At 35.6% G+C, this 27,759-nt stretch overlaps 1 protein-coding gene across 3 annotated transcripts in view; it reads left to right on the forward strand.

The window, feature by feature from the left end:
• Positions 1 to 25,417, forward strand: part of Trpa1 (transient receptor potential cation channel subfamily A member 1) — a 54,739-nt gene extending 29,322 nt beyond the window's left edge. For 2 of the 3 annotated variants that reach the window (XM_033760565.1, XM_033760568.1), the window contains 13 exons: positions 2,342 to 2,435; positions 5,693 to 5,752; positions 6,258 to 6,356; positions 7,679 to 7,749; positions 8,314 to 8,476; positions 9,350 to 9,439; positions 10,923 to 11,092; positions 13,186 to 13,315; positions 13,721 to 13,903; positions 15,822 to 15,890; positions 21,501 to 21,611; positions 22,753 to 22,850; positions 23,533 to 25,417. In XM_033760565.1, coding sequence (XP_033616456.1) covers positions 2,342 to 2,435; positions 5,693 to 5,752; positions 6,258 to 6,356; positions 7,679 to 7,749; positions 8,314 to 8,476; positions 9,350 to 9,439; positions 10,923 to 11,092; positions 13,186 to 13,315; positions 13,721 to 13,903; positions 15,822 to 15,890; positions 21,501 to 21,611; positions 22,753 to 22,850; positions 23,533 to 23,743 — 1,549 coding nt within the window. In that variant the 3' untranslated portion in view covers positions 23,744 to 25,417. The remainder of the gene's footprint in view (positions 1 to 2,341; positions 2,436 to 5,692; positions 5,753 to 6,257; positions 6,357 to 7,678; positions 7,750 to 8,313; positions 8,477 to 9,349; positions 9,440 to 10,922; positions 11,093 to 13,185; positions 13,316 to 13,720; positions 13,904 to 15,821; positions 15,891 to 21,500; positions 21,612 to 22,752; positions 22,851 to 23,532) is intronic. The other variant, XM_033760567.1, reaches the window with a different exon arrangement.
• The last annotated feature ends 2,342 nt before the right edge of the window (positions 25,418 to 27,759 follow it).

The following is a 27,759-nucleotide window of genomic DNA, read 5'->3' on the forward strand; positions in this document are numbered from 1 at the left end:
CTGCAAACACTTTATTTCCATCTTTTCATTATCTCACATTTTTTTCTTTTCCCTTATTACCCTTCCCCTACCCATCCCACCTTCCCTACACCTTTAGCTTCTTTCTTCCCATTTCTCAATGTCAGTAATCTTATTAGGATCTTATGTATTATTGCAGATTATTCACACCAGAGAAACTATTTGGTGTTTACACATGTGTGACTTATTTATTTCATTTAGGAGTATATCTTCAATATGTATCCATTTTCCTATGAATGAATATATTTTCTCATTCTTTATGGCTGAGTAATATTCCATTTTATAAGAAAACCACATCTTCTTTATCCAGTTTCCAACGGATGGGCAAATGGGCTGTTTCCAAGTTTTAGCTATTACAAACTGTGCCGCTATAAACATGGGTGTGCATACTTTTCTGTGATATGATTCTTTTAGTTCTTTTGGAAAGATACCCAGCAGAGGGATGGCTGGGTCAAATGGAACCTCTAAATCCCAGCTCTTTGAGATATCTCCATATTGATTTCCATAGTGGTTGCACCAGTCTGCACTCCCACCAACAATGGAGAAGGGTTCCTTTCTCACCAAACCCTGCCAACATTTGTTACTGTGTGATTTCTTGATAGCAGCCATTCTTTGTGGCGTGAGGTGGAATCTCAGTGTTGTTTTCATCTGCATCTCTTGAATGCTCAGTGATGTGGAACATTTTTTCATATATTTACTTGCTGCTTTTACTTCTTTGTCTGAGAGTTGTCTGTTCATTTCAGATGCCCATTTTTGAATCAGGTCTTTATATTTGGGGAGGCTGATTGTTTTGAGTTCTTTATATATTCTTGATAATAGTCCTTTGTCTGAAAATTTTTTTCCCACATTGTAGATTGTCTCTTAGTTCTGCTGATGGTTTCTTTTGAAGTACAGAAGCTTTTTAATAAAATGAGATCCCAGTTGTTGATTCAATCTGCTAGTTCCCGTGCAACTGAGGATTTGTTCATAAAGTCTTTTCCTATGGCAATATCTTCCAGAGTTCTGCCTAACTTATCTTCCAGCAAGTTTAATGTTTCTGTTTTAATATTTAGATCTTTAATCCATTTGGATTTTAATTTAGTACATGGTGAAAGATAAGGGTCTAGTTTTAATCTGTGGCAGGTTGACATCCAGTTTTTCCAGCACCATTTATTAAAGAGGCTGTCTTTCCTTCACTGAGGATGCTCAGCTCAGCTTCCTCATCTTTGTCAAAAGCCCTCTTATGAGACTCCAGGGACCCAGGCACCAAAAGGATCTTGCACCACAATTGTTGTCAAGCAAATTCTGTCCTTGTCTGACTCAGTTTTGCCACAAAAACTACCAATGGGAGTACTTCCTAATGTATTAGTGCCACACAGTGCAATTTTCCTTAGCACATGTTCTATGGTTGTAGGTTTATAAACCATACTCTAAGGAGTTTTACTGCTGAAGTTATAAGGCAGTGTTTTCCATATATCAAACATAACTTTTCTATATCATTATAGGCAGATACGGAGAAGGGCCCTGGTGTCACCCAGAAGTGGATATAAGTAAGCAACCTCACATTCAAGGCAGCTCTGACCTGTGTTTTGAGCATGAGTAGTCTCAATAATCTCCTGCTTCCTTTGAATCACCAGTTAGTGAGAGCATATAATCAGAAGTTTTCTGTTAATAATACTCAATTCAGATTAGGGATAAGAGAAAAATTATTTGGGTTGTTATCAGAACCAGATTCCTATCACACAGATAAGATCTTAAGATAAATGGGCTTTGTCTTTTCTCCTTGTTTTATATTGTCTCTCCTTGGTATTGTATGTACTTTATTATCTCATCCAACTGCATGGTGTTGAATAAAGGGTCAAATTCCATAATGCTCCAGCAAGGTCTATGCTCTTTAATGTACTAGAAACATGTTATTTGATAGTTTAACTAAATTCATAATATATATGCATATATATGAATTAACTATTAAATATGGACCTAGTACCAACTTCCTGATGTATGCATGTGAATTTGAGTGTCTTTCCTCAACATGGTCAGCTCTGAAAGTACTTAACCACTTCATGACTTTGGGAGAGGAAAGAGATAAAGGCATGCCTTCCTGGAAAACATTTAAAGAAATAAAATAGTGATTATGACAACCATTCTCTGATATTCCCACATTCCTAATTTCCATTAGTGAGCAAGGATCCTATCAATGAATTGATCTTGGTTTACATATTGGCTGCACTGGAACCAATGGCTGAGCATATTTCAAGAATTAACCTAAATTTGAGTTTCCCCTAAGGGTATAATCTTGAGTTTCAGCAGCTATGCAAGTCTTCTGTTTGTCTTATTTTTACAGATGGGATGAATGTCTTAAGGTTTTTAATCATTGTTCTCCAAGCAATAAATGTCCAGTCATGGAAATGATAGAATACCTCCCTGAATGCATGAAGGTAAGCTCTGCAAACAGATCTTCTGTGGGTAAATGTTTGGTATATAATAGGGTGTGTGGATTTATTTTTGTAATTGCAATTTAATAGTAGCGCATTTTATATTTAAATAAAGGTTGTGAGTTTTGAAAATCTATAAGGGATTTTAGCCAGTAAGTGTTTCATGAGGATTTACTTGGATTAAAGCATTCCATTGGTTATGTGTAATGTAGAAAAATACAGTTAAAGAAGATATTTTTTCTTCAAACATTTCAAGTTTAGAACAGAGACTACAAAGTGGTATTCATAGGCTGAATAAGAGCCCTAGGTACGTTGTTTGCATATTATTGCTGTTTAGCACTGGTTGCTCATGTTTATGACCAACATGCTTTCCTTAAGAATCCAGATAACTGGGTTCCTATAAAAACCATGTCTGATGCCTGGGACTGGCTATGAATACAGTCCGGAATTGCTGGGTTGAGCAATACCTGCTTCTTCTCATGGGACAAGGCTGTCCCACTTGTACACCCAATCTTCCCCTTTGAGGTACTCAGCTCCAATGCCAATGGTTGGTTGTGTATTTTTGTTCTAATACGTTGGCTTCCCTTGTAGCAGAGATATTTTCAATAGATGCCTCTATCTAAACTATGAAAATAAAAGTCAGCCCATGGAGAGCTATTGTCTAAAAATACAGGAAGAGAACTCACGCCTGGCTTGGTTCATTCATTTACATCAGTTGCCTGCTCTCCCTGGACATTTGAACATGTGACTCCCTGTACCAAATTAAATATAACTGAAAACATGACTGGGCACTCATTATATACTGACAAATATATGAGTGTTAAAGGGTGCAAATGAAAGACCTCCTGGTTGATATTTGAAGATTAGGGTAGACATAGAATAATAGAGAAAAGCAGAATTTCTTTAAATATCATTGAAAGGGAAAATATATTCAAATTCTGGAGGAGTCAATGAGACATAAAGACACTGATGAGAGAGCCCTGAATGTGTACCCTGAAGGGCTAGGGATTTAACCTTGGCTCTCCTACTTTCTGTTCAGCTTTAGGCAGGTCACTGCACGCTTGAGGCATTATTATTAATTTTCTTTATCTCTGAAACAGTAATGCATATAGTGATCTTCCAAAGTGATCACCAAAACGTATGCAACATATATAGTATTCCGAATCACGGTTAACACATGTATACCCTCCACTGTCTTTATACTTCTACTATGGCTACTATTAGCTGTTTCATTTTTCAATAAAAATTTACTATGCACTAAGTGTTTTATGTGCATTTTTTCTTTATGGCATATAATGGAAATAAAACTTAGTCCCATCCTTTAATTGCACACAGATTAACTTTTCAGGTGCATATATTTTATCAAGGAGCACATCAATATTTAGGGTTGAAAACTATCTCAGGCTTTCTTATTCAGTAATTACACTTGTAAGAATCTGTTCTATTGAATAATCAGAAATACAGACAGATTTATATATTTCCTGTAGCATTACTTTATATGTTAAATAGATTTTACAAATATACAATAGAAATATTTATTTGGGGAAAGTACAGAAATAATTTAAGAAATTATGCCAAATATTAATAAGAATTATTTGTTTTGGATAATATTTTTCCCTTCTTTATGCAACTATGTGTTTTCTACTTAGTTTTCTATAATGACTTTTTTTTTTTTTGGTGGGGTGGAGTAGGGAATTAACCCAGTGCCTTTGCTTTGAGCTATGTCGCCAAATTCTCTTTTAATTTTTATTTTGAATCAAAGCCTCACTAAGTTGCCCAGGCTGGACTCTAGCTCACAATCTTCCACCTCAGCCTTCCAAAATATTGTGCTTACAGGCATGATACAACTTATCTGGCTTTTATATTATTTTTGAATTATTTTTTTCAATAAAACTTGGGAACTTAGAGGTGTTTTAGGTTAGCCACACTTTGAGGGGGTGGGTTGAGACAGGGTCTCACTATGCAGTTGAGACTGACCTGGAACTCACTATGCAGCCCAGGCTCCTCTCGAATTCACGGCAAACCTCCTGTCTCAGCCTCCCGAGGGCGTGCACCTCCTGGCCCGGCTCATATACATTTAAACTGCAGTGTCTCTGAAGTTCTTTTCAAGCCCCTATCCCACTCCTTGAGGCAGTCTACTCTTTATTTTGCCTGTGTAGATTATTACAAAGTTCTCAACCTGTAACAATCAGACCTGTCTCTCTGGTTGTACCTTGAACTGCACCACTGAGTGGCTTTACCTTTATTTTTCATAATGCCTATTTTAACGCAGTACTGTTGTCTGGTTACCAAGAGACTTCCTTGAAATTTTCTAAGTCCTCTGGTACCTGAAGTCAGCCAGGCCCTTATATTTCCCCATTATGCTGTAGTCAATCATCTACCTTTAAGTCCTGACTGACTGCCCCAGAAGTCCCAGTATGTCCAGATGGGGCCATCTGGGACCTTGTGTATACCTGGTTAACAGAGTGCAGCCAGGCCATGCAGTAATTGTTTTTTTCCTCGGGATCATGAGTTTGAGCCATCAAATTTGGGTGACTCGAGTAATTTATGCACATGAAGGCTCCACAAAAATATGTTTCCACAAATCAGAAAGGTGGCTATAATTATTCCATAAGGGCTTTTCCCTTGAGTTAGGTTTCTAGAGTTATGTTTCCAACTTAAGTATTTCTTATTTCAACATTTATCCTCCATTACTCTTTCCACTCTTCCCTGGACACGTATTCTCAGTGTTGCTCAGCAAATAGGTACAGAAACAAACTCAGTACCTTGGACTAAAGCAATGCAGATGAGCCCAAAGCCACAGCAAGACCTCAGGGTTAGGATGAAAGATCTCAATTAGTGAAAATAAATTGTAACTGTTTCAGATACCGAGCAAGACAATACTCAGTAATATGTAGTTCTCTACAAGCCAATAAAGACACATAATCTTAGGCAAAAAAAAAAAAAAAAAAAAAAAATCAGTGGAGTATCTCCTACCAAAGTTTACTGAACAAAAGTTAGAATACAGTTTCATTCTCAAGAACATGGTATATTTTGAGTCATCTGACATTTCAGAAACAAGCAGAAAGAGGTATTTGTGGAACTTTGTCCCTGAATCTCATGCATTATAATTTACCCTTGAGGTACAAGGAACAAAGAAAGGGAAGGGGAACATTTTGTGTTGTTCTAGAAATAGAATAAAATCACTTCTTATATATAGCCTGCTGCCCCAATATATTTCTTTCTTTCAGTATTTCTCAGCTGCTTTTTCTTTCTCAAAGATTCTTCTAGATTTCTGCATGATACCGTCTACAGAGGACAAATCCTGTCAAGACTACCATGTAAGCTGTTTTATGATGATAATTTGAATTTATTTTATTAAAATTCTTAGAATATTAAAGTAGTGATATGGTAGATTTATGATCTATTGTAGATGGTAAGGACAAGTTTCATTTGTTGTATAATTGTATTATCTACTTGTGAAAGAATATTTTTATTACACCCTCATTTTCCTGAAGTATTTATTTCTAATAGCAAATTTTGCTTTATATTTTCTTTTGTAGTTTTGCCTGAAGAATGAAAGTCTAAGGGATCTGAAAGAGCTTTTGAGAATCCCTCTATTTCCATGACTATGAGTTACAAAGCAACAGAATAATGACTTTCCAAAATATTTATTTTTTAAATTAATATACAATAATTTAATTTCCTTTTCTCCACTATTTAAATGACTCAACCTAGAGTTAGTTAATTTTCAGCAGAATTATAGGCTTATATATTTTGTTTCTCAAGAACTAGTTCTGGGGTCTGTTCTACATTGTATTTTTTTTTAAATTATGTCTTCTACAGATTGAATACAGTTTCAGATACCTTCATTGTCCTTTGGGATTAACCAAAAAAATAACACCTGAACAAGAGGTTCAATATGAGCCTCTTCCAATCCTCAATGTAAGTGTAGTGCTTTTATTATCTAGGTACTTTGATAAAATACTTGATGGAAGTGGAAGGGGCTTGGTAAACGTGTAGTTTTATGATTCAGTGTCTGTGCCTGCCACGTGGCCTAACCCTTTATTTTTTAATAGAACAATCATTTTCTACCACTGCTATAAATTCATCCTCTTAAAGTTTCATGCATCTGTGCTGATAGTCATGTAAGACCTGATTCAGTTCAGAATCACATAAATCATACAACACAGGCAGCATGTGTCCTCCACCTCTGTCCTCCACTACTTACACATTTAAGGATCTCTTCCATTGTAAACCACAGCAGAAGGGCTGCAGCTTTCACGTTCAGCCAGTGCCTGGACTCTAAGGTAACCTCTAATAACAGTTTAGAGGTTCTCAGATTCTTCTGGATAAATTAACCCAGTGAGAAGAAGATTTTAAACATATAGCACAGATCAGAATTTCCCAAGACTTGGGACCTGGTGATCTACTCTGTTCTCAGTAGGCCCTCTCTGGTGCCTGCTTTGTCAGTACTGAAATTCAGACAAAACAGAAATCATTCCCTTGTGAAGCTCCCTTAAAAGTCAGAATATTGGATATATATGCCTTCTCTCTTTCTCCCAAGAGAGAAACCAGGAGTTGGAGTTTTCTCCCAAAACCACTGTGCTGTACCAGAAGACAGGACGGTGGCAATTAATTACCGATTCATTTATATAACTCTTCTTGACTATGTATACAACCAAGGTACAGAACCTCCTACCTGGCTTCTGGGTAGCTCCCAGAGGCAATGGTCCATGAATCACTGTTCGTCGGTGTAGGAAGGATGATTAGAGACCTCTTATTCCATTGTTTTGCTGACATCAGTTCCTCTTTGTGTTTGTTGAATGATTAAAAAGTAAATTTTAAATACCTATTAATAGTTCTTAATAACTCATGAAAATTCAAAATCTACAGATTATTTTAACTACTATGTGCACTTTACTAGAAAAATAAGACTGAGTCTCTTCAAGCAAAGAGTGAAGATGTGACCTTTGCTAATTTATCCTTGATGTCCTTTGCTGTTATAACTCTATGTGAGATTAAAATCTTACACAGCTATTCCATCTCGGCTAGTCAGAGATCAAAAGCAAGACTGAACCTGCATAAAACAGTTCTTGTGCTTTTTAAAAAATTTGATATACTTTTTGATTTCTCAAATGTTTTAAGATAAGCAAATGTTACTTTTGTAATATCAAAATAAATTATAAAAGCAGAAAACTAAAAGCTTAGTTTATATTCAGTTATTTAATACAATTGTGTTTTTGTTGTTCTTCCTTATTTCTCAGGTTATGGTGCAACACAGTCGCATAGAGCTTCTCAACCATCCTGTGTGTAAAGAATATTTACTTATGAAATGGTTGGTACCTAGTAATATTGTTTTAAAGGGGTCACTATTGAATCTATCAGCAGTCTTCTAAGCAATCGTGTTTAAAAGGCATATTAATGTTTTTAATTTTATTAAAGTTCTGTACTTTGAAAATGAAACACAAGGCACAGGCAAATTTTGACATTAAAGCTGTCTGACGTTACAACTGGTATTATTTTTGATGCTAAATGAATGATTTGAGGGATAGGAGGAAATGTTACCTAAGACATTAGGAAGTGTGCTGGGTGGATCCTGCCATTTAGTGGACAGTGAAGAGAGAAGTGTGCTCTAGGGAAAAGCACTCAACTTGCAGTTGAAACTTAAGGTCTGAAGTCTCTCCTCTTCCCTAGATTGATGAGATTTTAGTCATGATTTGCTAAGAAGCTGAGATTCCTTCTCTGAAGATTAAAAATGTAAATTATAATTTTTGGTTGTAAAATTTGGTGCATTTACCAAATACACTTATGAAATAGATTATAATTACTCTGTATAGGTATTTTGAGAGTATATTTCTGTCTGAAATGACTCCGTTAAGGTTTCCTTATTTTTCTGTAGGTGTGCCTATGGATTTAGAGCTCATATGATGAACCTAGGATCTTACTGTCTTGGTCTCATACCCATGACTCTTCTTGTTGTTAATATAAAGCCAGGAACAGCTTTCAACTCAACTGGAATCATCAATGAAACTCATGATCATTTGGAAATATTAGACACTACGGTATTTTAAAATTTCAACTTTAATAAAAGGATTATTTAAAATGTATTTTTCTTTATGGATACTGAGCCCACAGTAAAACTGAAATAGCAAGATTTTGATTATTATAAATAGCCTATAGGACTTTTTCTAAAATCCTTTGTAGAATAAGAGGAAATATGAGTGAATAACTCAATGAATTAATTTTTAACTAATTTTTTAAAATTATAAGTATAAAGTAGCTTGAATTCTGAATTCTGTAATGTAACACTTTGGAATATGTATATCTAGGGGCTGGGGATTTAGCTCAGTGGCGCCATGCTTACTTCACAAGCACAAGGTCCTGAGTTCGATCCCCACTGCCACACACACACACACACAAAGGAATACATATGTCTACATGAAGCAGATTTGTGGTCACCAGGTACTATGAGGAGCAGAAAATGGGGAGAGTTGCTTAGTGACATGGGGCTTCCATTCAGAATGATGGAAAAGCTATGGCAACAAGTAGTGGTGATAGTGGGTTCACACTGAGAATATGCTTAATGCCATTGAACCCTAGGTTTTAAAATGTAAATGCACAGGTATAATGTAAAGTTTTCAAACTGGCAAGTTTTAAACTATGTGTATTTCACCACAATTTAAAAATTATATAGATCTTCAGATTTATATTTCCTTAATATCAGTTGGTAATTTTGAATATTTCTTAATAAGCATGATCATGTAGCGTCCCTATTAGATGAGATATTTACACCACAATGATTTTCAATTTAACTAAAATTTGGTTAATATATAGAAATAAAACAAAGTAAATATTTAGTAGTGAGAAATTATGAAACTGCTATTGCCATTTTATACTTTTTCATAACTACTTTTCTTCATATTTTGTTGTTTCAGAACTCATATCCAATAAAAGTTTGTATGATTTTAGTTTTTTTATCAAGTATATTTGGATATTGCAAAGAAGTTGTCCAAATTTTTCAGCAGGTAAGCAATAAACTTTGTATCTATAAAGATGTAAATATTATATTAATTGATAATTCTTTGACATGTTTATTATAATAAATGACATCAGTGAGTAAGGCATAGATTGAAAACAGCAAACATAAACTTCAAATGTAGAAACCAGATGATTTTAGGTACATCAAACTGTTCAATATATCTGAAAATAGCAGTTGTACTTCTATTGGTCCAGATGGATCTGTCTGACTACAAATGATCGTCATGAATGACCTTTCTGGGTCTTTTAATTTCTGATATTTTGCTAACATGGATTTTGGATTTCATAATTTTAAATGTAAATATTTATTTAAAAAGCTTATCTGGCTCAGGGTTCTATTTCAAATGAGTCCTTTGAATTTTTTCTTTAAAAGGAATCCTGTTTTTCACTGGGTAAAATTCTAAGATATAATAAATTTTGAAGGCCTTTTATGCCAAAGTTTTTGCTTTATATTCCATTTTCTGATAGGCTAAAACAAGTTTATATCTGATGTAAAACTTATGTAAATTATCTGCAGGTCCTTGCTTTGGTGGATAAATGACATAGGTCCTTTATTTTTAATAAAGATTTAAAGTCTTATTATTCAAGCTGGGTGTAGTGGTGCATGCCTGTAATCCCAGCACTTGGGAGGCTGAGGCAGGAGTATTGGTGAGAGTTCAAGACCAGCCTGGGCTACACAGTGAGTTTCAGAGCAGTCCGAACTACATAGTGTGACCCTTTCTCAAAAAACAAAACAAGGCAACAACAAAAAAATAAAATCTCATTATTCAAAAAAAGTTGATTAAATGCTTTTTTATTATACATTATGAGTACTCTCATGTATTTATTTAAGTCAATTTTCACAATTCTAAGTTCGACTGTGTTTTCTATTTTACCTTAGAAGGGCAAACTATTCAATTTCTCTTGTTGTCTTTTCTTCATTTTCCTGGAATAGAAGCTGAAGATTATAGTTTAAATTAAACTATGTTATGTGAATTCTCTACCAGACTTTATATCTGCATTTTCTTATTGATACTTAAATGTTTTACAAGTGAGAAAGTTAATGTCCTAAACATTACATATTTAAGAATACCATTATGATTTATTTGCATTTCCTTATTAAGTTTCAGCACAGGTTTCAAACTTCTTTAGAGGCAGCTTTACTTCTTATAGATAGAGATCCACATACATGCCCTTATATTGGCTGAAAGATATCAGGAATTACTAAACCATCTTACAGTCCCTTAAACATTTCCTTAAAACTCTAAAGCTCAAAAACAGGTAGGATTTTGTTAAACATCATACTTCCACAGCACCAGATCAGCCTACGGCTGAGCCATCTCCAGCTCTGATCCATATACAGGTGCTTTTAGGTCAATCCATGGTGGCAGGAGGTGGCTCACTGGTCCTCAACACATACACGTATAACCATCCATACCATACGACACCAGATATCTATATGTGATATTCTTCCGTTCTTTTTAATCCCAGAAAATGAATTACTTTTTGGACTATAACAATGCTTTGGAATGGATTATCTACACAAAAAGCATCATTTTTGTGCTGCCCTTGTTTGTTAACATACCAGCATCTGTACAATGGCAATGTGGAGCAATTGCAATATTCTTCTATTGGATGAACTTCTTAATGTATCTTCAAAGGTAAAGCTAGATTGAATGATGTCTATAACCCATAAGCATTTTTAGTATCATAAGAAAAACTACTATAAATTTCATGAATTTAAAATGGTTTATTCCACTTCTAATTTGTGAGATATATAGATATAAATATAGATATAGATATAGATCTTGTGAAAGAAAGGTGGGGAGTTTCTAGAGTTAAAAAAAAGTGTAGAACAGGGTTTCTCAGCCTCAGCACTGTTGAAACTTAGTGCAGTGTTTGTGCAGTGTTTGTATGTGGGCTCTGGGGAGGGTGCCATCTTTTGGATTTGGCACATCCTGGCTTCTCTGTTCTGGATTTTGTTGTGACAGCCAAAATATATTCAGATGTCCTTCACTCTCCAATCTGTTTAGGTCAAAGCACCCTGGTTTGGGCAAGTCTATATTTTATGTACAGATTAAATGGAAGGGAACTATTTCCTCTTCTTGTTTTATCTGATATTATTTGGTAAACATTTATTTTGAGTCAACACACTCAAAATGAAGAGATACGTAGTATGAAGAATGAAAAAAGTATAAAAGTAAAAGTAAACATAAGCCCAAAGAGTCTAATTCAAGAGAGGGAAAACAAACTAAGCTCTCTTACCTCCACAATTACTGTTAAGTGTTATTTCACATAGTCTTTTAGTAACAACAAGTAAATGTTATTACTTTCCTGATACCAAAGAAGTTGATGCACCAAGTCAAATAACTGGCTGAAGACCTCAGCTAAAAAACCAACACATAGATATTTACCCAAGGCTTCTGAGACCAAGATCACACTTTCCCATTGTTTCATCTGCACTGTTGTGTGATGAGCACAGTGATGTTGAGTTGAACCTGTCCCTTAGAGGACATGTTATGTTGGAAAGAGCAGTGGCCCAGAAGTAAAAGGAATTCACCTGAAGCTCAGGTATTGCTACTCCCTTTGCTTGGTCATTATCAGTGACTCTGTGAATTACTAGACATCTCTGGAGTACTTTTCAGTTGTATAAAATTTTTATTTTATTTTTTGATGGACCCATCATAGTTGTCCATATTTATCAAATACAGTTTGGTGTTTTGATTCATGTACATATTAAGTAGTGACAGTTGTAAAATCTTGTGATTCCCTCTTTTAACAAATTGCCTTTGGTGAAGGTTGTCTTAGTTACATTTCTCATTGCTAAGACAAAATATCCAACACCCACAAATTAAGGGAGGAAAGCTTTATTTTGGCTCACAGTTACTAGAGGTTTCAGCCTATAGTCAGCTGGCTCCGAGGCAAGATGGAATGGCAGAGGAGCATCACAGAGGAGAAATAATCCATGGTGGGCAGAGGACACCATGGAAGTGAGGTACCAGCAACAAGCCTCCTTCTGTCCCTTATATTGTATCTAGGATACCTGACCTTAGGGCAGGTGGCACCCTCATCCTTAATCCTAGCATCCTTAATCCTACCATTGTACCATGAATCAATCCCAGTGTCACACAGTCTAGATCTAGCCTTCTCTGAAAAAGCTCCACCTATGACCACCTGAAGCTTTAAGGGGACATCTAGACAGAAGCCATAACAAAGGAGAGTACAAACTGATGGCCAAATAACGCACCCAGTATTTATTCAAACATTTTACCATTTAGGGGTGCTGGGCAGGGGAAAGGAACAAAAAAGTTCATGAGGATAGAAGAATGTAGATCATGTGTTGAAACTCCTATTATAAGGGCCTCAGGTATATAGTTTATCTCATCAGTCTCTACTTGATGTCTCACACAAGTTATCACTCTAATTCCTTTATAAAGCATTTGTTATCATTTCCTTCGGCGTGGGAAACTACTGTGTTTTATGTCTTACTTTTGTTAAAATAATATATCCAATGGTCAAGTGGTAAAATGATGAAAGATAAATATTAACAAGAAAGAAAAGAAGCAGTTTGATGAATAATTTGAAAGGATAACCTGATTATTCATGAATTTTCGTGTCTTTTTAAAAAATAATTTGTCTCAATTATCTTATTTATGAAACCTGGTACCAAAATTAATGAATGATAAATTTTGTCACTTAATAAAATAATGTTGACCACATAAGTAAGTACATGTTCTATTTTTAATTTCTCTAGGTTTGAAAATTGTGGAATTTTTATTGTTATGTTGGAAGTAATTTTCAAAACTTTGCTAAGGTCTACAGGAGTATTTATCTTCCTTCTTTTGGCTTTTGGACTCAGCTTTTATGTCCTTCTAAATGTACAGGTAAAGTAGTAGTATCTATTATTGATTTCATCACTCCAAATATTGGAAATATATATTTATACTTAAATCTCAATGACTTAGAGAATTAATAATGAAAAAATATTGGAATAATTTTGTTTTTATATCATACTTTTCAAATGATTTTTATTGCAAAAAAAGACAAATACTAGATTTTCTTCACTGTCAAAAAATGTATAGATATTGCACAAACTTGTTCTGTCTGCACAAAAGAGATTTTTCATTACCTAGAGATAGTTAATACTTCTTTTGATTGCATTTCAGTAGCTACATACCTATGACTTCTTAAAGAGTTCATATATAATTTTTATCATTTTACTCTCCAAGAGACATACTTTTCAGTATATATATTTTTCATTTCATTTTTACCTTTCTGCCTTTTCTTAGGAGGCCTTTAGCTCGCCATTGCTTTCCTTAATCCAGACCTTCACCATGATGCTAGGAGATGTTAATTACCGAGATGCATACCTTGAACCTTTTTTGAGAAATGAATTGGCATATCCAGTTCTATCTTTTGCACAACTTATTGCCTTCACAATGTTTGTCCCAATCGTCCTAGTGAATTTACTTGTAAGTAATTTATTCTTGTATTTTCTAATTGTTGATCATCTGAAACATTCAATAGTGATAATTATTCTTAGTTTCTTTAAAGTCCCTCTGTTGGGGAAGACAGGTGTGTTAGGCTCATGTCACTGAAACAAAATATCTGAGGCAAATAATTTAGAATGAGAAAAAGCTTTATTGAGCTCACAGTTTTGGAGATTCAGAGGCCTCATGTCTGTATCAGCAAAATTCTGGCCAAGACAGAAGATGGTGGCACATATCATGGCTGGGAACACTTGCAGGAACAAAATAATCACATCTTAAACTGGAGCAGAGAGAGAAGATGAACAGTGTCACAGAATTCCTTTCATGGGCACCCCTAACAACGAAAGGTCTTCCTGTAAGGCCCCACCTCTTAAAGTTCCACAGCACCTCCCACATATTGTCACCCTGGTGTGTACTTTGCACACTGGTTCTCTTTGGGGGACATTGAACATCCATGCAATAACAGCAGAGAAAGAGCTACTACAAAATTCATTCACTCAACATTTATTTAGATTCTAGGGTATGTCAAGCATATCAAGAGGCTTAGGGGCACACAAATGTATTCACTTCACAAAAACCTGTCAAGAACTTTCTAATTGCTAAGCATTGTTGCAGGTTCTTAGAAATAGTAGTGAACAAAACATAGCAATGCCTGGTCCTTACATGATTATGAATAGCACAATATAATGAGAGTACAAAGCTATGAAAAACTGGGAAACAGAGTAAGACAATGAAGATGAAGGTGCAGGCTGCTTTAGGGTTGGACATGGGGTCGGGGAGTAGGCAAACACCTTCATTGAGGTTGCCTGCACCCTTGAATTTCTCTCTGATTAGATATTTGAGCAGGGAAGAGTCTGTAATACAAAGGTCTTATGTAACCAGGTCAAAGGTAGAGATGAGTGTGTTGGCTAAAGCAGGCAGGAGTGAATCACAGCTCCAGGTCCACGGAGAGCCCGAAGTCACATAGGGACTTTTTAAAAATCCATTTTTGCATGTTTTCTACATCCTTTTTTTGTGTGAAGCAGTTAAGTAGGAGATTATTGGTTTTGATAGGGTCTCTTGTGACTTGGAGAGAACCTCCTTCTAAAGGCTTGTAAATTAAAATATCAAAGAATGGTCATGTTAGCACATGCCTATAATCCCAGAACTCTGAAGGCTAAGGCAGGAGAATCACAAGTTCAAGCCCATCCTGGGAAACTTAGTTACTTATTGAGACCTTGGTTCGAAATAAACAGTAAAAAAAAAAGGGAGGGGCAGAAGATGCCGCTGAGAGAGGAGGCTCTGGGTTCAATCCCAGGATTGTAAAATAAAATATCAAAAAACATAATACTGCAAAATAAAGCCTCTGCTGCTCACTTGTGGCCCTGAGTGTGTCTGAAATTTCTCTAATACATTTTCTCACTGTTCATCCAGCAAAATTATGTAGGCTTTGCAGTTTTCTCTACACTGTATCAGCAAATATTACTCAGCCAATACTAGGAAACCACATGTCCACTCCTCCACTTTGGCCGGAGAGCTCTTCCTATGGTTCAAATGTTTACAGCTCTCCAAAATTTACACGTTGACCTAATCAGTGTGATGGTATTAGAAGGTGAGGCCTTTGAGAGATGACTAAACCATAAGCCTTTACGAATAGGATTGTGACATGAAGGATTTTCTTAGATCCTTTTTGGCTTCTACATTGAGAGAACTCATAGAAGACACTATGAGGAATGGTCCCTCAGCAGACACCAAATCCTGTGGTGGCTTCATTTCTGGTTTCCCAGCCTCTAAAACTGTGAATTTATGGTGCATATGAATACTCAGTTTAAGATATTTTGCTATAAAAGACAGAATGGACCAAGTATATTTTTAAATGGACATTTACAGTGGTATGGTTAAATTTTGTGTCATACTTTAGATTGGTTTAGCAGTTGGTGACATTGCTGAAGTCCAGAAACATGCATCTTTGAAGAGGATTGCTATGCAAGTAAGTATTATATTTATTTAACATTTATGGAAATTAACACTATCATAATTATTTGCATATAGGAATAGTTGATTTTCTGAGAAGAGTGTTGTTTAATGTGGATGTTTTCTCAGTGCTGAACTATGCAATCCTGTACCTGTGTGTTTTCTGGTATATCTGCTATAATCAAAGTATCAAGAGTGGTGAAAAGTTACCCTAGAGCAATCTCATCAGAGAAATTGAGAAATTACCTGAACCCCTTTTTATGTCAACATGTGGCCAAACAGATACCTGGCTGCTAGACCGAGAACTTCACAGATGTAAAGTGCTGTATTTTGTCTATCCCGGCTGTTCAAAGAGGTGCTTGATATTTTGACATGGAATTACAGAATTCCAACAACATGGTTTGTTTTTTTGTTTTTGTTTTTATTGAGTTTATTGGTACAATCTAGGTATACAATACAGTTACATTCATTACTGGGATCTTGTACCTTCACATGACAAGTCTTGGTTCTCATTTTTTCCCTTGTCCCTGCCCTCCTTTCACCCCCTCTCCCCATTTACAAACACTTTATTTCCATTTTTTCATTTTCTCATATTTTTTTCTTTTCCCTTATTCCCTTTCCCCTACCCTTCCCACTGAAGAGCCAAAGTTTCTCCATTTTTACTAAGGCCAAAGTTACTCCATTTTGGGCTAAAAAGCCATCGTGTCAGACTTGCCTCCCCCCCACGGGCTCAGGCAGCAGAAATTTGTTTAGCTTGCTTAGTTGAGATAAGAGCAGAACCAAGTGGGTGAGCGAGGCTATTCCAACCTTGAAAAGAAGGAGAAAAAGAGGACGGTCTGGAAAAACAGGATGGTCTATGCAGATAACCCCCACCTGCAGGAAAGGATCCAAACTCCCTAACCTTCACCAAACTCCCCCTCCCCTAGACTTAACACTTCTTCCCGTTTCGCTAACACCCCAGCAACACCCAATAGAATAGAGGATTTCAAGCCACCTTAACCCTATATAACCCTGCTGTAATCGCAATTCTGGGGTCTTGCTCCCTGGCTGACAAGGGTCCAAGTTTGAACCTGAAATAAACTTCTCTTGTACTTGCAGCGGACTCGTTTTTCTGGTGGTCCTTGGGGAAACTGAGATATGGGTACAACACCCACTTTCCCTACAACTTTAGCCCTTTTCTTCCTGTTTCACATTATTAATTATCCCATTAGGATCTTGTGTATTATTATAGTTTTTCACATCAGAGAAACTATTCGGTATTTTTACACATGTGTGATTTATTTATTTCACTTAACAGTATATCCTCAATATGTACCCACTTTCCTATGAATGACTCTAATTTCTCATTCTTTATGGCTGAGTAGTATTCCATTTTATAGAAAAACCACATCTTCTTTATCCAGTTTCCAACAGATGGGCAAATGGTCTGTTTCCGAGTTTTAGCTATTACAAACTATGCCACTTTAAACATTGGTGTGCATATATCACTGTGGTATGATTCTTTTAATTCTTTTGGAAAGAGCTGGGACTTGAGGTTCCATTTGACCCAGCCATCCCTCTGCTGGGTATCCAACAGCATGTTTTATATTGAAGTTTTAACTGTATCCATGAAGTGTTGCTCTTTTGTGATATCCTCTTATTTTTCTGGATAATATGATATAAAATTTTCTAGAATCAGAGGTTTCTGGACAGGCACTTGGCTACTGAATCTTGTGAGGTAGTCACACGTCATACAACCCAATTATTTCTATGCTTTCAATTGTATTGTCTTTAAATTTCAAATTTGAATGGGAAATTTGGTGCTTTAAGAATACCTGATGAAGCAGGGCATGGTGGTGCACGCCTGTAATTCCAGCACTCAAGAGGCTGAGGCAGGACGATCGCTGTGAGTTCAAGACCAGCCTGGGCTACATAGTGAGTTCCAGGCCAGTATCAACTACATAGTGAGAACATGTCTCAAAAACCAAAACAACAAAAAAGAATACCCAATGATTAGTTGAATATATGCATTCAGAAATTTAGGCCATTTAGAGAGAAAGAAAAATCCATGCTAAAATAGAACTTTCCTTTCATGTTCATCTTTCCTTTTCTTGTTCACAGTTCTGATTTTTATTCTGCTATATATTTGCCTTTATTTGTTCAGCAAACAATGTTCCAACATGTGACATATACAAAAGCGCAATACAACTTAGCATGGGAAACCAGAGGAAATGAAGGGATATGACCTCTGATTTTATTAAGTAAAATATGCCTACTTATCACATGAGCTAAACATTCAGAAAATTAAATATAAAATCAACTTAGAATCTTTCTCAAATTCTGTGCTCTGTGACTGAATTTTGCATTGTACAGAGAGCCTGGGACACTCAGAGAATGAAAAACATAACTAAATGTTTATCTGGTACAGAAAATAATGCAAAAATAATGAAAGGAATGCTACACAGGGGAGGTGGAATGAGTCAGTATTAAAAGATGGTGAGCTAGGAGTGGGTGAAGGGAGGGCAGGGACAAGGGGAAAGAATGAGAACCAAGACCTGTCATGTAAAGGTACAAGATCCCAATGATGAATGTAACTGTGCTGTATACCTAAAATGTACCAATAAACTCAATGAGAGAAAATAAAAAAAGATGGTGAGCTTTCAAAGGACAGTGAGAGTGTTCCAGAAAGGACTGCCCCACTGAGAACAAGGAGCCAAAGCAGAACTGGGGGAAATGGCTGAAATGCTGTAACAAGGCCCCTCTCCTAGAAGATTCTAGTGCAATCATGACCAGCATGTCCCAGAGTTTTATTCAAACACAAGGAAGAGCTTAGATTTGAAATAAGTGGAGGTACATGATGAAGTATTTCAAGCTGTTTTGTTAGTCCATAGAAAATGGAAATGAAAATGGTACTGTTTTTAGGATGATACGAGCTTTATCTGTTTTACTGGGGAAGGACTGGAGGAAGGAAGACTTAATGATGGGTTATTAATCTAACAAAGATGAGTTTAGGGCTCCAGGTGGGCACATAAGGAGAAAGCATACAACCACGTTGACAGGCCTCTCAGCAGTACAGTGCCTCATAATTGTCTTAGTAACTCTTCAAAATGCCAGGGGAAATGACTAAGAAGAATAACATAAGCAAACACACTAGATACAATGTCTTGTGAAAGCAGTATGGTTGATTGCAAAAGTGTCATTCTATATTGTGTTTGTTCCATGAAACCAAAGAGCACTGAGGACCCCACAGCATCTCTTCTTGCTTTGGACCAAGATTGGCACTGACCAGAGTCAGGGAAACATTTGCTTCTTTTACCCCTTGAGCTATTTCTTAAGCAATTCTCTGAATCCATTTAAAAGCCCAAATCAGAGCTCGCAACAGAACACAGGGATGGAAGGGAGTGGGCAGCAGTGTGTGCCATTCAAGGCCATTTAATCTTTTCCCCAATCATCTCACAAGCATGAGGAGCTACAGCGATCCTGGGATACTGAGTGCTGGATGATATTTTCATTATGGGAACTGTGGGTTCCTTAGGGATGGCAATTACACTTTGAGGGGTTTGGAGCAGTTTGGTTGCTTTTTAACAATGTTATCTGTGCTTTCCACAGAGTGCTGACAGCTGTAGACATTCCATAAATATTTCTTTCCATTCTGTAAATTAGGAAAGGGAATCCACAGAACACATCCTATTCTTCAATGTAGAAACTTTACAGAGAGTGGAGGTGAAGATGTAGCCGTACCCAGTGGGTCCCACCAGACCTCATATTAGATGTGGAGCATTTATTTTTTTTCTCTCCAAGAGTCTCATTTTTTTCTCATTGAGTTTATTGGTACATGTTAGGGATACAGTACAGTTACATCCATTATTGGGCTCTTGTACCTTTGCATGACAGGTCTTGGTTCTCAGTTTTACCCCTTGTCCTTCCCCTCCCTTCAAGGCTTTCTCCCCTCCCCATTTACAAACACTTTATTTCCATTTTTTCATTTTCTCCTATTTTTTTTCTTTTCCATCATTACCATTCCCCTACCCTTCCTGCTTTCCCTACACCTTTAGCCCCTTTCTTCCTATTTCACATTGTCAATTATTTCACTAGAATCTTATGTACTATTATAGTTTTTCGCACCAGAGAAACTATTCGGTATTTATACATGTGTGACTTATTTATTTCACTTAAGTGTATATCCTCAATAAGTATCCATTTTCCTATAAATAAATCTAATTTCTCATTCTTTATGGCTTAGTAGTATTCCATTTTATAGAAAAACCACATCTTCTTTATCTAGTTTCCAACTGATGGGCAAATGGTCTGTTTCCAAGTTTTAGCTATCACAAACTGTGCCGCTATGTGGAGCTTTTGCTTGCCACCCTCCCCAGGCTCTAATCGGGCTGCCCTACGTAGTCAAGGAACAGATTTAAGACACACAACGTCCTTTAACTGTTGGCCAACACTGGAGTTGAATAAATCTTTTTCAACTGGCTTTGCATAACAATAATATGTGAACTCGAAAAAATATATGGGAAGGGGAAAGGAATATTATCCTAAAGCTCCAATGGAGGAAAAGAAATCTGAAAATTATTATAGAAAATGAAGAAAATACCTAACTGGTATTGTAAACAAAGTACAAGAGTACATATTTTTTTCTTGAAAGTGAAACTAAGATACAGTGTATTAAGGGTGGTGGGCACTATAAAAATATCAAGAAGACAAAGATAATGAGTGTGTCTTACAGGGAGCAGTGGGGACTACAGTTTTAAACAGTACAGTTTGGGAAGTTCTTACCATCTCACTTTTTATGACTGTAAACCACCTAAATTCCTGTGTATTGAAAAGTGTATGGCTTTAGATTTGAAAGCAAACCTCACTGTATGGTAGTGACAATAAGCATATCTAAACAACAGACACAAACACACATACATACATAAAGTGAATGGCTATTTTAAAAGAGTAAAAGATAAATTTGGAAATACAAAAAGAAAGTTTGAAAATATGAGAATTAAATTCAATGTAAATTCAAAGCAGAAACACTGATGAGATAAAATATTGTATCTCTGAAAATAAAAAGTATACTTAATACATGTCATGAATAAAATGTCTTACACCTGATAGAGTAGTATTAAAATTCACTGAAGTTGACAGCCATAACCATCCTGGATGCACCCAAACTTGTCTGAGCTAAAATTCATTGAATACTCTTAGATATACTGGTTCTCATTTTTTTTACTGCTTATCTTTGTGTTCCCCCAGTTCAACCCTCGATTCTTTCTTATTCTTGGTATATATTCACATCATTCACACTTTTTCCACTTTCTAGCTGTGTGTATTTTGTAGTATTTTAATGTCTTTTTCCTACTTATAGCTCCAATTTTGATCATAGTCTTTGAACAATAAACACTGGCTGTGTTAAAGTAATTTCTTTAAAACTTGTCCCCCCCAATGTTTTCCTTGTCTTGTTGGTAGATGAGGTGACAGGTAGGGGTCTGTGACTGAGTTGGGAGACAGGGAATCTGCCCAGCCCAACTGCTGTATATAAATCAGGACACAGCAATCAGTTTTCATTTTGTTGTACTAATAATGGCATCTGTACTCTGTAAGCTTTCCAGATACTAATAAATATTTCAGCCAACCCATATAAAATGCCTTTTAGGTAGAACTTCATACAAGCTTAGAAAAAAAGCTGCCCCTTTGGTTCTTGCGCAAAGTTGATCAGAAGTCCATCGTCGTGTATCCCAATCGGCCCAGACATGGAAGGATGTTAGTAAGTACACTCTGCAAATAACAACCTCGACATCCACCCATTGTGTTATCCCTACAGTACCTTTACTTTGATTCTACTCTTCCTGTGGGAAAGAAATTAATGTACTTTTTAAAGGTTAGGGATTAACATAATGTGAAAGTCCCAGGCACTGTGGAGGGAGATACTTGTTCTCCATTTCCAGGTAGCTCTTCTGTAGCGTGTTTATTAAATACCCCATGTTCTTATGAGAACAGTTGAGTGAACTAGCCACACTTTTCCAGTGTTGTTTCAAGTATACTTTATTTGTCCTAAACACCACCTACATTTATATGTGTAGATAAATGTACACACATATGTGTATATATGTCTAACATATATGCAGAACATACAATAAACCCACACATGCATATATGTGAGGAACATCCACTACAGAAAATCTACACAGTGATTAAGCTGAATACCATCTCTTTATTCTTTATTCCTGGTGGCCTGTGTAAGTGACCATCTCTTGCCTACACTCCTAGAATTATGTCATTCTTGGTCATTTCACGTCTGTATCTGCCCTTGACCTTCTTCAGTCCAGGGTTTAAAAAACACTAAATTGAGCTGAGGGTGTGGCTCAGTGCTACAATGCTTACCTGACATACACAAGGCCTAGATGCAATCCCTAGCACTGCACACACACACACACACACACACACACACACACGTGACACTAAACTTAAAGATAAGTCACTAAAACTATATTTTATAAATTTCTATATGTGAATTTTGTCCCTGGGTTCAGTTGTGTTGGATAAAGTTACAAAGGAGTTTTGAAGAATCAAGAAATCTTATAAAGAATAGGGCTACCCATAATGAACATTTTAAATGAGGTTTTACAAAATGATTCAGTTCAGCCCTCTCATAAACAGTGTTTCAGCCCTTTTCATGTCTTCTTTATTATTTAAACAACTTTTCTTTTTCTTTTATGGAAGACTTCACTGTACAGCTTTTTAGTGACTGTTCCTCAGAGCAGTTTGCAATATCTTTGAGGGCCTCAGGTGCAGTTTATGAATATTTATTCTATTGAGCCTGGAGTGGTAGTGGGATTTTGGCAAATGTACAGGACATATTTCCCAAAGTGAATCAACTTGTGTAACTATTATGTCTTATCCCACAGCGTTTATTTCATTATTTTTTTGGCATCCAAGAAACAAGACAAGAAATACCAAATACTGATACATGTTTAGAATTAGAAATGTTGAAACAGAAATACCGGTACGTATTTTTCCCTCTATTTGTATTTGAGAAATTAAAACTCTTAAATAAAAATGCAGAGTATACAGTTTTATTATATATCAGTCTGTATTTTTTGTGTTTAATTAGGTCTTTTTTACTGCATAGGTAGTATACTGAGAATTGTGAGACATCTTTTTTACCTAAAAACTTATTGCTGCTATTGCCCAGTTCGCTTTTCAAAGAACAAATGAGTGAAGATTGAAATGCTGATTTCCATACTCTTGAAAACATTGCCATTCATGAGTTGCATGACTTTATACTGAAAACCTCTTACAACCTTTGAAGATCCATGGGACAATTATAAGGAAGACAGTAATTAAACAGGAGGAGTGTAGGGTTTGTTTATTTGAATTAAAAACCCTATTCAACTATTTACTAACTCTATGACCCTAGGGAAAGGTGCTTAACTTTTCTGTGTAAAGCTTCATCTGTAATCTGGAAACAGTAATATACTAGCCAAGAACTAATTACGTGACTTTGGAAAAATCATTTAAATTTCAAAACTATGTATTTGGTGAATGGATTATGAATACAGTGAGGCTGCAATCTACTTAGTTAATCTGATCTAAAACACTTCTAGCACTTATATCTTTCTGCATTCAGAGGCAAGAGAAGAATTGAAAATAAATTCACAAAACATACTATTTTTTTTTTTTTTTAGGCTAAAAGACCTCTCTACTCTCTTGGAAAAGCAGCATGAGCTAATTAAACTCATCATTCAGAAAATGGAGATCATCTCCGAGACAGAGGATGAAGATAACCACTCTTCTTTTCAAGACAGATTCAAAAAAGAGCGGCTGGAGCAAATGAACAGCAAATGGAATTTTGTTTTAAAAGCAGTTAAGGCAAAACCGCACTGTCCTAAGCACTAGCCACTCCCTTCAATGGGCTCCTTAGGGGTGTGGGCTGCATGACTTACTGCGTGTAATTTAAATTTGGTAAGAGTGAGAAAGAAGCAAAAATCTAATTAATATCACTATATAAGAAACTGTGGTTCCCACATTTTATGTCAAAGTAAATTATTTCTTTCTATTCCTATTTTCCATCAACCACTGTCTATTGAGAATATCTTTGCTGAAATGTTCAAGTTGAATTTTAATGAAAGGTAATCTCATTATTTGAATAGATAGAAAACAAATTCTCTAGAACACAAACTTTTAAGAACAAAGAGTAATAAATATAGCTGTTAAGGTAGAATGCAAATGTCAACCTTGTATTCACACTTGATAGTCATATAGCACGAGAGGCTTTAGATAATTGTCACAAATATTAGGTTTAGTTCTATCATGTGGAAAACTTCACTGTGGCAGAAGCACCTGTATGATAACTGGCCATGCCCTTCTTGCTGGTCCCAGCATACGTGGCATCACTTTCAGCCATACAATTAACGTCCTAATATTGATGACATGTATGAAGTTTACTACAGATAATATGTGTTGATTGTGTAGGGTGGCTTCAGTGATCATAATAAATATAAAATCTAAATAGTAATCCCTCAGAAATCGGTGTGAGCCTTTTGTTGCATTTAGTTTGTTGTTGTTTTTTTTGAGATTTGAAAAAAAGTCTCATATCTCTCCTTTTTCTTTTGATATTCAGTAGAAAGTATGAATCAATCACACATCTCATCACTGATTGCTTCAAGGTCCTTCTCTCATCTTATTTTCCCCTTTATCCTGATTCTGATGTTTATTCCCTCACTATCCTCAGGAAATGCCCACTCCAGTTAATATATCTACATATGTCCTTGTATTATGCTGGAACCGTGTTTTAAGTGTTGTTGTTGTTTTTTTTTAATGTGAATGATATCATTTTGTGGCTTTGTGTCTCTTACTGTTTCCCACTGGGTACTATGTTTACAAGATAAAACTGTTACCACATGTGCAGCTAGCACAGCACCTCTAATGGCTTCTTATCAACTTCATTGTGTGCACCCACCATGCTAGACTTGCTTGATCTAGACGTAGACATCTTGGCACCCTCCACTCTCCTGATATGACACATATTTTCAAATATACACTCCATATATAATGGCAGAGTACTAAGGAACAATTTATATTATTTTGTACATTCACATAGACACAGACCATTTATTCTGAGAGAGCTGAAGAAATCACGGGGGAACAAGCCAGGAGCTGGGGCTAATGACTGCAGGTACATTTACTTTATATATACTAAAGCCAGACGCAAAATCTTTTGCAATCAGATAAAACTGCAAGTACCATGTTTTCTGAGATGCTGGACAGTGTCCCAGCCATAGAGATACCGGGTGGATCCTATGAAGCAATGAAACCAAATTGTAGTCTTCAGCAAGGAACTCAAAGTCTCTCCATTCTAGCAGGGCAGATGGTCAGCAGGCAGCTGGGTCACTTAGCTGGTTGCCTTTCAGATATGGGTTAAGTTATAGAAACCAGCAATCTCCTGGAGAGCTATAATATTGAACTATAAAAATTTGTCCACTAAGCCAAGCATGGCGGCACATAACTATCAGCTCTGGGAAGCTGAACAAGGAGTGTACAACTTTGAGCCTAGCCTGGGCAACTTAGCTACTTAATAAGACTTTGTCTCAAAATTAAAATTTTTTTATTTTTTATTTTTAAAAGGCTCAGTGTAAAAGCCTTGGGTTCCATAAATATACCTGTATCATTTGGAAATTTTTCCAACTCTAGATTTACTGGAAATATTTTATTTTTTCATTCACAGTTAAATAAGATTGTAAATATATTAAACCAAAGCATCTCTGTACTCAGGAGGGTAGAATCCTAATTCTTCTAAAAGCAGTAGTACAAAACACCATGGCCAGTTTGCAAGAGAATAGAATGACTTTTCTCTCAATCAAAACTATAGCCTAACATTCAGTGTGAAAGATCTGACTTTATATTGTGTCTTTGCATAATTGTTACGCTGTTCATAATGCCTAAAAATAGATGTGACCCAAGCCAATAAATGGTACTGATAGCAGGTGATCAAACAGAAGATCAGAGATTTTGGATGTTTCTGTCAAATGCAGTCCATAAAACCCAACACATATTTCAAATATGAGTTGCATCTAGTCCTCTGTTCTATTTTCAAGTGTTAAGGTTGTTTACATGAATAAGGTTGAGTACGCTAATAGATTAAAATGTAGATAGGCTTTTGAGGAAAGGACAGTGAGAAAAAAATGATGGGGTGTTTTTATTAAATAATTTAAAATAATAATTGAAAATATAAAGTGCAATTTAAAATCTTTTCATTTACTATTGAGTGCTTTATTATTATATTATTATTTGCTTTTAAGTAAATCTTTTGGTAAAATCATCGTAGAAAAATATTGCATGTACATAAATACAAGCTATTATAAATGCTAATTAACTGCTAATTTATTTGATTAAGCTCACAGATTTATAGATATAATTACCCATTTTGAAAAATAACAATCAAGAAGCTACTTACAAGTGATTATACTGAGTTACTACTGAAGATGATTTTTTAAATATAATAAATATGATTTAAAAGTATATTTCAAATGATAAAACATTTTAATTACAAAAATCAGATGAGTAAGTAGGATCATACACTTGGACTATTGTTTATATGTGGGATTTTATGTGTGTAATATAAAATTTTTGATTAAGATGAAAATGTCAGATGGTTTCAAATTAAACAACGAATGCATCATAGATAAAAAAAAAAATACAACCACTTAGTTACCAAGAAGTTATCATAACTTTCAAAGGAGAAGATTTAAGGCAAGACCATCAAATATATGGTTCAGCTTAACCTTACTTGTAAATATTCTACTCCAGATAGGGATTTCAGGTCTGCTTGACTAATAACACTGTGATCTACAGTACTCCCAGCTGGATTTAGCCCTGTCTGTGCTGCACTTTTAAACTAAACTAGAAAAAGGAAAACACCCTGCTCCTCTGGTGCCGTGTGTATATATTTTGGCTATTTGAGGATTTAATGTAATGGATAAAAGCATCTTTTGTTTCATTTTTCATAATAATGAAGAGAACCATCTGACATATACTACAATCCCACTAGATAAGACAAGAGCAATAAAACACAGGGCTGAAACATGAAAAAAAAATGTTCTCTACAGTTCTGTTAAGCACTGAATAGTTGTTTTATGATATTTTAAAGCTAATTTTTAACTATTGTTGAATCCAAACTTTGGAACAAGAAACACCTATGAATGCTTATTATCCAAAAAATCTTGTAACAGAAGAGAAAAGCAGGAATGTGAATGTGTTATAACAGGACATTTGGGAAGATTTTTATGAGAAGTGACTCATTTACAAATTGTTACTACTTAAATTTAAGTTTTGAAAACCACACTAAATGCTACATACCAGTAGTTCATACTTTCAGTATTGATCACTGATTTTATTTAAAGAGTCAAATGCATTTCACAGTTAAAAATGTTAAGCAGTTAGTGGTAAGAATATTAAATCTCAAATTTTTATTTAGTAATGAGTCAACTCTATTCAAGTCAAAGTTAAGGATGCTTTTATACCTTACATTTGAAACTTAAGGAAATATAAAGTACTTTCTTTTAGAAAGTATTAGGGGGTTGGTGATTTAGCTCAGTGGTTCTGCCACCTACCTCACAAGTGCAAGGACCTGAGTTCGATCCCTGGTTTAAAAAAAAAATTCTAGAAATCATTAAGTGGCCAATAAGATAATTTACATAAAAGATGAAAACAAAACAAGCAATATAAGAAAAGCTTTTAGCTTTTCATTCTCTCACATTTTTTTCTTTTCCCTTTTTGTTCTTCCCCTACGTATCACAAATAAAGTGTTTGTAGATGGGGAGGGGAGGAGGGGGTGAAGGGAGGGCAGAGGTAAGGGGAAAAAAATGAGAATCAAGACTTGCCATGTAAAGGTACATGATCCCAACAATAAATGT

Source organism: Fukomys damarensis, unplaced genomic scaffold (assembly GCF_012274545.1).
Source record: "Fukomys damarensis isolate Sample0158 unplaced genomic scaffold, DMR_v1.0_HiC HiC_scaffold_5, whole genome shotgun sequence".
NCBI classification, from domain to species: Eukaryota; Metazoa; Chordata; class Mammalia; order Rodentia; family Bathyergidae; genus Fukomys; species Fukomys damarensis.